General features: G+C 44.1%; 1 protein-coding gene across 3 annotated transcripts in view; it reads left to right on the top strand.

The window, feature by feature from the left end:
* GAN (gigaxonin) overlaps window positions 1–12,021 on the top strand; it is a 113,763-nt gene that overhangs the window by 61,455 nt on the left and 40,287 nt on the right. For 2 of the 3 annotated variants that reach the window (XR_003762814.2, XR_005660509.1), the window contains exons 10-11: window positions 2,033–2,142; window positions 2,231–2,517. Coding sequence is in view for 1 of the 3 variants with exons in the window: in XM_029074851.2 (XP_028930684.1) it covers window positions 2,033–2,142; window positions 2,231–2,412 (292 nt within the window). In the remaining 2 variants the exon portion in view is untranslated. Of the gene's footprint in view, window positions 1–2,032; window positions 2,143–2,230; window positions 5,159–12,021 lie in introns of those variants that run through there. The other variant, XM_029074851.2, reaches the window with a different exon arrangement.

Here is a 12,021-nt window from a genome sequence, read left to right as displayed (position 1 = left end):
ATACAGGCCAAGGTGAAAAGTGTGTTCCTTGATCAAAATCTGACCAAGCTTAAAGATTGAAATAATCCTCCAGAAAAGGAGGATTTGAATAAGAAGTAGCAGTTGAATTAGTTCAGATTTGTTGGGGGAAGTGGGAGAGATACAGATGGCAAATCTGTTCACAAATTTAGGACAGCATACTTGCGAGAGAAGAGTGAGTTTATGTGAAGTACAGCAGTGAAATATCCTGGCTAGAGTGGGGCGCTTGCTTGGGGTTGCGTGGGAAGACAAATCATTGTCTTCCTTAGGGGTCAGTGGAAGGCAGCTTAGTCTAGTAGAAAAAGCACGAGTCTGGAAGTCAGGAGACCTGGGTTCTAGTCCCAACTCTGCCAGTGGTCTTCTGGGTGACCTGGGGCAAGTCACTTAACCTTTCTGGGCTTCAGTTCCATCAGCTATGAAATCGGGATGAGACCCGCTCTTTTGCTCCCTTAGATTGGGAGGCTCATGTGGGACAGGGATTGGACCCACTCTCAGTATTTATCCTAGCACTTAATCAGTGTTGTTTATTGAGCACTCTCTGTGTTCAGAGTACTGTACTGAGTGCTTGGGAGGGTACAATCCAACAGAGTTGGTAGACACATTCCCTGCCCACAATGGGTTTAAAGTAAGCAAATACCCTAATTATTTTAGGGAGTCTCAAGAAGCTCAACTTCTTGCTGATCTTTAAAAGATGGAAGGGGGAAACCAGTGAGGGAATGTATCAAACCAAGAAGTTCTCGGGGAAGAATTTTTTTTCCTCCTTGAAACTCCCCCTCCCCTCATAGTATCCCAACTGGATTATTGTGTCAGCCTCCTCTCTGATCTCCCTTCCTCATGTCTCTCCCCACTACAGTCTTGTCTTCATTCCGCTGCCCGGATAATCTTCCTACAGAAACGCTCTGGGCACGGCACTCCCCTCCTCAAAAACCTCCAGCGGTTGCCTATCAACCTTCACACGAAACAAAAACTCCTCACTTTTGGCTTCAGAACTCTCCATCACCATGCCCCCTCCTACCTCTCCTCCCTTCTCTCTTTCTACTCCCCACCCCATACTCTCCGCTCCTCTGCCACTCACCTCCTCACTGTCCCCTGTTGACGCCTGTCCTGCCGTCGGCCCCCTGCTCACGTCCTACCGCTGTCCTGGAATGCCCTCCCTCCTCACATCCGCCAAACTAACTCTTCCCCTCTTCAAAGCCCTACTGAGAGCTCACCTTCTCCAGAAGGCCTTCCCAGACTTGAGCTCCCCTTTTCCCTCTGCTCCCCCTCCCCTCCCACCCTCTGCTCTTTCCCCTCCCCCTCCCCTCAGCACTGTGCTCATTTGTATATATTATTTATTACCTATTTACTTTGTTAATGAGGTTGATTCTATTTATCTTGATGATGTTGTCTTGTTTTGTTCTTTTGTGCTTTGCTGTCTCCCCAGTTTAGGCTGTGAGCCCGTCATTGGGCAGGGATTGTCTCTATCTGTTGCCAAATTGTACATTCCAAGCACTTAGTACAGTGCTCTGCATGTAGTAAGCGCTCAATAAATACTACTGAATGGAAGGCCTCACCACGCTGGGAGGGGAAGAGACAGCCGAAATGGGAACCAATTAAAACTTCAACAGGAACAAAGTCTTGGAAGTTCCTACATTCAGTTTTCCTTCATGGCCATCATTGGAGTAGTGGTATTAAGTGCTTAATATATTCCCGACACTGATCCGAATGCTAGGTTTAGTGTCCAGCTCATCACGTCAGAAAGAGGAATCCCCGGAGAGATCTTCTTGGAGAGTTCTTTGTATTCCAGACATGTGTCACTAGACAAGCCCAGTCCATTAGGAGTCTAAGCTCAAAGCAGATGCATCTGTAGGAGTAAAAAGGCTTTGGCTGAATTTTCCTTTCTTCTTTCCTCTGCATCTCTCGTCTGAATATATGTGCATCTCACGAATTCCCGAAAGAAGCCGCTTCTTTTCGTCCTCTGCGAACGAGCCGTTTCAGCGCCCGTACTAAAGAAGCACAACCTTTTATCTTTCAGGTGGATCTACCTGAACGACCAGAACCTATGCATCCCAGCCAGTTCCTCCTTTGTGTACGGAGCGGTGCCCATCGGGGCCAGTATTTACGTGATCGGCGATCTCGATACAGGTGACGGGGGCTGAGGTTTTGTCACTGGAGCTCTCGGTTGGGGGATCGGTGACACGACCCTTCACCGGCGCTCCCTCCTTCCTTTCAGGGACCAACTACGACTACGTCCGGGAGTTTAAAAGGAGCACGGGAACGTGGCACCACACGAAGCCGCTGTTCCCCTCCGACCTGCGCCGCACCGGCTGCGCGGCCCTGCGCATCGCCAATTGCAAGCTCTTCCGCCTGCAGCTCCAGCAAGGCCTGTTCCGCATCCGAGTCCCTTCCCCTTGAGTTCCTTCCCTGCCCGGACGTGGAGGAGGAAAGAACCCGACACAATGCACCCTCGCGTAGCTTTCTATAAGGGAGGAGCGAGCTGTAGCAACTGACACTTATTCGGTATGCCGTGCTTTGGGGTGGTAACTCTCTGGGGGTTTTATAACGCTTAAAAGCTCGAGCTTCAGCTCTTGTTTGGGGGATGAGTAACTGTATTTAAAAACAAACTCTGAGGAATGAGTCAACTCCTGCAGCCGGAGGTGCCTGCAAGACTAGTAGGAGATCATCAGTGTCAGAAGCAGGAGGGGAGTGTCACAGCTGAAACACTGAGGTGCGTTTTCCCCAAAGGGAATGGACGTCTGACTAAGCCTGCTATATTAAAGGAGGGAGCTTTAATATACGGAGAAAAAGCCAACATCTCTAAGTTATCCACAGAGAGACTGCTTTTGTACTGCAAATGAAGAGATGTCAGCTAGCCAATCATGCCTATCTCCGGCCCACAAGTTAAGGGCCTTGCCTCCCAGGATGCATGGAAGCGGGCGGCTAGCCAGTGATAAGAATCCTTCTTTTAATTGGAGTTTTTCTTCTTTTTCTTTTCTCCTCACTCCGATCAATCCGCGACGGAGCTATGATTCAGTCTCTTTCAAATCTGAGTTGTCTAAAAAAGTCAGCCAAAAGATGAATCAGGTTGCAGCCCCCTCTGGGTGAATTTAAGGAAACCGCTAATTCCCTTCCCCCAGCTGAGAAAATAATTCAGATTCCGAAAAAGCATTCGAGCCGTGGCTGCTCCTGAGTAAGGGCCTGTGGGGAGGAGGAAGAGGAGGAGGAGGAGGAGGAGGGTGACTGCCTGACTCCGTCCGGTGACGTAATCCTTGTGGGTTGTACGGCCGGGAGGACTGGAGCAAGAGGAAGAGACTCGAAAAGAAGTTCTGAGTCACAAACACCAAATTTGAGGCTCCCGGTACTAAAGGAATTCATCATTCGGTATATATTGGAGCAAAAGCTTTTTTTATTTAAAAAAAAAAAAAAGTGACCGTGTATTTCTTCTAAAGCACATGAAGTCGTGTTTACTACTGTTTGGTTTTAAAACCGTTTGTTTTAGAATGCAATTTTGTCTTAAAAATCTAGTGTTTTGTTTCTAATTTATGACTGAGAATTTTCCCGGTATTATTATCTAGTAGGAATTGTGAAGCAAATTATATTGGTAGTAGTAAGATTGACTGGCTGACTATACTACCTCAACCTAATTTCATTCTGTTGACTGTAAGAAGAGGTACAGAATACTAAAGAATCTCAATATGCATATTAGGGGGAACAACTCTCCCCGTTTTCTTTATTCCTCCAGTCAGTGGAATTGCGTTGTTTTAAGAAGTCTGACACCGTTGGTCGAAAATGGGGAACTTTGTAGAACCTGAATGCTGCATAATCTGGATCATATGCAATATTAAAGTTCAAATGACCTTCGTATATTTAATATTAGATTTTTATTTGCGCTGTATTTCCCTTAGCCTTCGGCTGCATCTTATTGGAGACCAAGAATCAGTATTTTGCTTTGAAGAAAGGTCCCTTTTTATTTTATAAAGTTTAAACTCTAGTATTGCATCTTGAAACTTCCCGTGTCGGAAATTGACTGCGGTCGTCGTTATGCGTACGAAGCTCATTCCATCAGACTTTTCTGCTTCCTAAGTAGAGGACGCCGTTTCCACTCTTCCCCCTCCCACCACTTTTTTTTCCCTTGCCCTGGTTGTCAGAAAGCGAGCCCAACCCGAGTTGGCTGACCACCTCCATCCAGCAAGCCAGGCCACTGACTCCTTTGGATGGATTTCTGGTGGTTGTCAGACAGCCCGAGTGACATCCCAGGGGGTTGGTTGTAGCAGGAGGCCAGAAGTCCTGCTGATCTTCCTCCATTTTGGAGACGTGCTTAAAAAAATAAATAAAATGCAGCATAACTCTCTGACCACCAGGCAAGTGTCTGAAATTCTTTTGAGATAGTCTGACCTTGATGATGATTGGCTGAATGGCTATAGAGGTGGAGACTCTCTAAAGAGACTATGCCAAAGGGGGTCCTAAAGATCAAGATAGCTAGCAGAGTGGTTCTCTTGTCTAAGCCAAATGATGTTAAATTTTATGAAGTTATCCCATTTTGAATTACCCCGCTAGCAGGACATAAATCGCACCCGAGCCACTAGGCTGGCTTATGGGCTTTGCCATAGAATAGTGCCCATGTGGTAATGGTGAGAAGGTTGTTTAAATACAAGAAAACCCAAGTTGTTTTGTTTTGTTATATGTTTTTTCTCTTTAGAAGTGCTATTCAGAGCAAATGCAGATTCTCCAAATAATGGTTTGTCTGCCAGGTCATCTTGTAATCCAAGAAAATCAGAAGCACAGTCACTGGAAACAAAACCAAGACTTAGTCTCAATTGAGGCATCAAATTTCACTGATAAAGAAGGTAACAGGTGCAGGAAAAGCAAATTGTCCAAAGTGGGTAGTGAGTGAGAATATCCTAATTAATTACTTGGTGTCCCAGAGCTTTAAAATTCAGGGATGCTGTGTATAGCAACTCCTAGGCCATCCCCCGTAACTGTGCACATGTAGTACAATATTTGAGGCATGTTTTAAAGTAGAAATTGGAATCCTTATTTAAAGCCACTGTAATCTTTGATTAACTTTTAGCTGTTATGAGGGCTTTCATATTTTCCAAACTATTTCCAGGCAGAAGTAGTTCCTTCACACGGGATAAAATGTAATACTTTTTTGAGTTAATGGACTCCTTGCAATTTTTCTATGATTTTTGTAAATGCATAGTACAAAGTAATGTGTTTTTATTTTTTTAAATTCCATTTATCAAGGGTAGTTGCAGAAATTACGTAAGTTTTCTGTGTCCTAGATTTGCCATCTAAGTATGCAATAACCAACAAAAGCTGATTAAGTGCCAAATTCTTGTTTTTACTGTGTATATATAAGTACTACAAAGCATTCTGTTAAAGTGCAGGGATGTATTTAATTTCACTGTGTGCCCAAATGATTAGTTGTTCTTTCTTTTAAAATGTAAAAATTTCTTCTGCTTTGTCAGACAATTTTTTAAAACCATTTTATGCAGGTTTACGTTAACATTCCACTTCTGCCTTGAAACATCATCTCATATGATGTATTTTTGGACACTCCTCTCTCATCTAGGGCCCTTAATGCCGGATACGTCCAGTTACTAGGGATTGGGCAGCTGATACCTGGACTTAATGATTGTAAATATTGACATCTTTAGGTAAAAGTGCAATTCATTTTCACTATCTCACAGAAGAAGAAGAGTTGTCTCTCAGGCTGTCACAACAGGAGTGAGTACTAAAAGGATTTTAAGGACTCCTGGGCTATGTTCTAAGTACAATGGTAACTTTTTGTGTTCTTTTGATACAGCTGAGGGTAGCATTTGTCAAAGGGCTTTATGTGTTGAAATTAAGTGAAGAGCTATTCTTCTTTTGAGTGTGATAATTCTGGGTGTGGGCACATGTATTATGCTTGTGATTTTGGTTGCCTGGCTTGTGATTTGTGCGTGTTTCCTCCTTTCAGGATTGTAGCTCTGAATTGCTCATATTACTGACTCCTGGTGCTTTCATGATATTCCCTAAACTACTGAAATTCAGCTTACCTATTGTGAACATCATTTAATATTGAAACGGTAGCCTATTGTGAACATCATTTAATACTGAAACGGTAGCACTCATGTTGAGTGGAGAGTATTGAGCTTTTTTAAAACACTTACCCGGTAATTTTTATTGTAACTTTGTTCAGTGATGTAATCTTGTTCATGGTTCTCCTCCTAACATTTGGCGGTATGCGTCATACAGAGACGTATCGTCTAAGAAACGGCCCAAGCCCAGATCTTCCCTTAGGAGTGCTCGGACAGATAGAGATGATAGCCAACAGTAGGCTTTATTCCAGATTGTACGCAATCTGGTAGAAACCTTTTGAGATCTGTTGGAAGGAACAATACTGGAATTATATCCATTGATGTTCTTCACCATGACGCACTGCCCCTGTATTGATAGTTCTCTCCCAAACAATTTGTGTTCAATTTGGAAGAGTCGTTCTCTTGATATCCAAGTCAGCTTTGCATCCAGATACAACGATGTTTTGGTTACATTACGAATCTAGCACAGAAAGGAGTTCATTTTTCCCGATGTCTCAGTCACTTCTTTGAAATAAGGTGCTTGGGGAGTCACGTTTACTATTTCAAGCCAATGGAGAACCCTGAAGCAGAATGTCCGGGCAGATTGGGCTATCTTTAAAGTACTGCCCCTAAGCCCTGTGGAAGGGCCCAGGGGTCTGGTGGTGGTGGCCAGAGAGTTGGACGGTCAGGCCAGACCAAAGGCTTCGTCTCGGCCGACATCTGCACTAAATGGCCCGAAAGAGTGAATGAACGTATCTGTCTTCGTAAATGTTTCACTACCTGTCCAGGAGACCCATAGGCTCTATGGAGAATCCAAATCCTTGTTCCTGTATCCTTGACAAGTGACTCGTTACAGAGCTGGGGTCTTCTCCGTATGTGCTCCATAAGCACATTTCTGTTCTTCACAGGAACAGAAAATGGGTGGAGAAAAAGAAAAAATGTCAAGTGCCTAATATAACTGGTCTCCATTCTATAAAGTGGGAATGAAGATAATCAAATCCCTGTCTTCATGGGCAGGGCAGCCTCCCTCTGAGGAGAGCCAAGCGATTTTTCAGGTAATTTGTATTTTTCGATGATAGAGTCCACTGTCAAGAATAACGATGCTGCTGTAGCGATGGCTTTGTAGAGGTTTCCACTTCTGGGTGCAATAGTCGAGTTGGCAGGCAGGGGTGCAGTACACTGCCAAGTGCAGACAAAGGTGTTCAGTTGTTTTGGGGGTTTCTTTTTAAAAAAAAAAACTTGCAAGGCCCATTTATGGCTTGAAATGACCAAAGCACAGCAGGCAGGTTGCCTTCTTCGTAGCTGGCCACCGAGGTCTTTTCTGCCTACGTGAGCCATCTATTTTTCAGGATTCCTGCCGGGCCTGCCCACCTCCTGGGGTCACCCCAGGTGGTTCTTTGGTCAGAAGCTTTCACCACTGATGGCGTAACCCCAGCAGGCATTCCCCTTCTTGCCCGGCAGGGTTCTTTCCGCAGGACCAACAGCCGGGCTTGTTTCTATTTAATCTTCACATCTCTGGAAGGGGGTGGGGGTGGGCAGCTATAATTTGTCGCCCCAGTGCAGATTTAGATCTGCATCTTCAAAGAAATGAAGCAGCTTGCTTGAGATCGCTCTCTGTCTTCTCTCCTCTCTCTCTCGCTCACTCTCTCACACGCATGCATACACACAGCCCAAGTTGGGTGTGGGCTCTTGGTCTTTGGCTCCCCAAGGTACGTTTCTACGTGCTAGACCACCATCCCGGCGGCTAGTGTTAAAAATAAATAATGTTCTTGGCAATCCTGTGATTTGCTTAATTTGAACAATTTGCATTTGTAGTCAGAAGTCTAACTCTTTGGAGAACTATTCCCAGTGCAAAGAATTTGAACAACCAAATGCATCTGTTGCTGAGTTGTCCAGATATTCAGTGAAAGCACCTCAGGCCCATTTGTTTTGGTAGTTAAGGTATATTTATTAAGCACTGGGCCTTTGTCTGGGCCTAATGAGCTTGTCAGACCTTACTAATATTATAAAAGAAGAATTAAGTGTCTGTGTATTGGGAGAAGTCAAAAGAGGTTGCCTGATTATGAAAGAACCAGACTTGCCTAAATATTTTTATGAGGTTTTTTTTTTCCCTTCCCGCTTCTGGATTGCTCTATAAAGAATTCTTATTGCGAAACAGAACCTAATTCCAGCTAGGCACAACATCTTTTTGTAGAAGGAAAGCCAGTATTTTCTGCCGTGATGTTAGGCTTTAGAGGAATTGAGCATTTCTTCAGTTAAGAAGTGGTAAAGTTCCACTAGTTAGACTGTTTCTTCTCGACAAAGACGATAAAATTGGAATAAAGTTGTAAAATGAAATCTTTCAGCAAATAGTTGTGGTGCAGAAGAGAATTAAACAAAGTGCTCTTCCTATAAAGTTTCCACAAGTATATCTGTCCACATGGAGTCGGTAATGTTTGTGCTGGTAGTGAGGAGGCAGTCTGCTATCTTAACATTTTTTGAAGAGAAGTTCCATTTGGTCAGAGACTTCTCTTAAGGAGTCAATTAAGATAATAGCGCTCAATAAATACTATTGAATGGAATAATAGAAAGTTGAGAGAATTTGCGGGCTTAGGGTAACTGCAAGTTGAGGTAATTCACTGTCATCTGAGCGGGCAGATCCCTTAACCCAAAAGATATCTCCCCTTTGGTCTCTCCCCTTTTGCTCCGTGGCCACTGAGGCTGTGACTATTAGACTGAGCCGAAAGGGGCCGAAACCCTGCTCTCCCAGCCGTGGACCCTTTCGGCCTTTATTTTTGTATTTATCCCTCTCCTCACCTTTGAGGTTAAACACATACGGAAAAAATTATCGCCAGTCCCCTTCTCCCTTTATTCTTAGACTGTGAGCCCCTCCATGGCCAAGGAAACTTGTCTAAGTCTCACCCCCGCGGTCTTTCCCAGCTCTTAGTAGAGTGCTTTGCACACAGGAAGTGCTTATTAAAAACTATAACTACTCTCATTACTACCAGAGCTACACGAGAAGCAGCGTGACTCAGTGACAAGAGCCCGGGCTTGGGAGTCAGAGGTCATGGGTTCTAATCCCGACTCCGCCACTTGTCAGCTGTGTGACTTTGGGCAAGTCACTTCACTGCTCTGGGCCTCAGTGACCTCATCTGTAAAATGGAGATTAAGACTGTGAGCCCCCATGGGACCACCTGATCACCTTGTATGACCCCAGCGCTTAGAACAGTGCTTTGCACGGAACAAGCGCTTAACAAATACCATCATTATTATTATTATTATTACTACCACCGATACCTCTACTGTTTGCCCCTTATTTTATGTGCACGAGAAGCTCTAAAAAGCACGAGATTGACAGCAAGATTTTCCGCTGCCAGCAGCAGCAGGTCGAGTGGAAATGGCAGGACGGGAGTGGAAATGAGTACCACTCAAACTTGTGTTGGTTTTGGTAATTGGTTCAATTGACAAGGGAAAACCCCAGGCGAGTAGGGAAGAGAGGTGCTGGGCCAGCCGGGGAGTAGACGGTCGAACGTCTCTTTTCCTAGCTGCCGGCAATTTTGTGAATCGACATCCGATTCGACAGTGATCCCCACCGCTCCCGGACAGGTTTCAAAAGTTTCCAACATTCAGGGTCATAGTTGGATTGTCAGAATCTAGGAAAGAAACCTTTAGCTTTTTGAGGTGTGTTGCTAGAAAGCATTCAGAATAGTCTTTCCTAAGCTAAATGCCTCCCCCGCCCCGGAGCCTCTCGATATGCCAAACCGTACTAACTGGAAATGACTTAGCCCCAGGGGAGAATATAGCCCAGAGCGGGCATATCCTACCCTGACACACAGTACAGTTATTTCCTTTGTTGGATGCAAGCGGCTGGGTTTTTTTTTTTTTGGTATTCAGAAGATTTTTAATAGATTTTAGTACGTCATATCAAAAGCAGGCATTTGCAAATGTTTTTTCCACCAAATGTGAAAATGAATTTTGGAATCCTGGGCTAATTTTATCAAATTCCCGCTACAGACACTGCTGTAGTGGTATGGTTCCTTCCCCTCCTCCTGTTTCCAGCTTAATTGGATGGGGAATTTCACACACTTAATCCCTTGTTTCTTGTCTTTATGGAAAAACACAAATTTTGTTCCCAGCTACCTCGTGATTCTGTATTTTGCCTGACACCCTGCCAATTTAAAAGAACCCAACACAAAAAGAAAGCTAGGAGCAGGCAGTAAGCAGCATTGGATAATGTCACAGCTCTTCAAGGTTTAGTTTTCCTTCAAATGGGCACTTTGTTCAAGGAGAAACAGTAAAATTTCCCTGTCTTAAAAGGACACTTCTAAACTTTTTTAAATTTTAAAGGCCCATTGAAAGGCATGAGCTTTCAGTAACTTTAGGAAGGATATATTTAGTCTATTTCAACATAACTGCTGGATAAAATCGGGCTAAATTCTACCCTGCTGTGATTGGGATTTATCACTGCATAATTTAACATAGCGGCTGGAACCATGGTGTCCGGGTATTGGTTCTATTTGCATGAAAAGGATGGGCTGGGTTCCTTTGTGTAGAAAATTTACAAGTGGGATGGCATCAGCGGCACACTCATTTTGCCACTGATTTTTTTTTTAATTTTTTGGTCCATTCACCAAATTGCAGATCACTAAACCATTCCTGTGGGGGCAGAATATGATTGAAATGACAGTTTTCCAAGATATTAGGGGATGGTCACATGATAAAACTCCTCTAAAATGGTTATTTGTGTTTTCTGACTTAGATGGCCTTTCTGGAAACTTCCCAAAATGCATTCATAGGAAAGAATTGTGTCCTACTGAAAAGAACCTGGATGTGAGAGTCAAGGGGCTGGGTTCTCATCTCAGCTCTGCCACTTGCCTGCTGGATGACCTTGGGAAAGCCATTTAACTTTGCTGTGCCTCAGTTTCCTCATCTCTAAAATGGGATTCTGTACATGTTCTCCCTCCCCCTTAGATTGTGAGCCCCCTGTGGGACAGGGACTGTGTCCTACCTGATTGTCATGCATGTACCCTAGTGCTCAGTACAATGCTCAGCTCACGGTAAGTGCTTAATAATAATGATGGTATTTGTTAAGGGCTATGTGCCAGCACTGTACAAAGGACTGGGGGGTTTACAAGCTGGACACAGTTTCTGTCCCACTTGGCACTCACAGTCTCAATCCCCATTTTATAGATGAGGTAAGTGAGGCACAGAGGAGGTAAATGACTTGCCCAGGGTCACGCAGCAGACAAGTGGTGGAGCCGGGATTAGAACCCATGACCTTCTGACTCCCAGGCCCAGTAATTGTGATATTTGTTATTATATTGGAGCGCAGATAGAGCTTTGTTCCCAATGTGCCCATGCAAACAGTGGGTTGTAAGATAGGGGCCTGAGAGAAGTAGTGAGCTAGATTTTTGCCACATTTTGAAAAGTGAGTGAGTTCAGGTCCTGGGGTTGCTTTGGATGAAAATGTCCATCATTTGCCGGGGGTGGGAAGAGGTGTCCCCATGACTCCTTGGCACCTTTATTCAAGAGGGAAGAATCGAGTTTTACAGGCTTTCCTGGCACCTAACATATGCAGGGAATGACTTGAGTGCTCAAGAAAATCGATCTCGGGAGCTTCCTTGATCAAGTTTTTCTAACTAAAATCATCTGTGTCATTTTCGAACCTCTGGGCCAGTGAGAATGATAGAGGTAGATGCATCTGGACCCTACGATTTCAACAAATTTGAGACAACTACTTAAAGAAAATAAACCATCCGATTGTTATGTTCTTACATTTTTGTGTATCTCTCTCAAAACATGACTTTAAAAAAAAATTGTATAATATTTAAGCACTTTACTGTACTAAGCGCTGAGGTAGATACAAGCTAATCAGGTTTTGTTTTATGGATTTAAGTGCTTACTATGTGCGAAGCACTGTTCTAACCACTGCGCACAGTCCCTGCCCAACATGGGGCTCACAGTTTTAATTCCAGTTTTACAG

Source organism: Ornithorhynchus anatinus, chromosome 11 (genome assembly GCF_004115215.2).
Source record: "Ornithorhynchus anatinus isolate Pmale09 chromosome 11, mOrnAna1.pri.v4, whole genome shotgun sequence".
In the NCBI taxonomy this organism is placed as follows: Eukaryota; Metazoa; Chordata; class Mammalia; order Monotremata; family Ornithorhynchidae; genus Ornithorhynchus; species Ornithorhynchus anatinus.
Note: the sequence above shows the minus strand (reverse complement) of the source record. Positions and strands in the feature narration are given on the sequence as shown.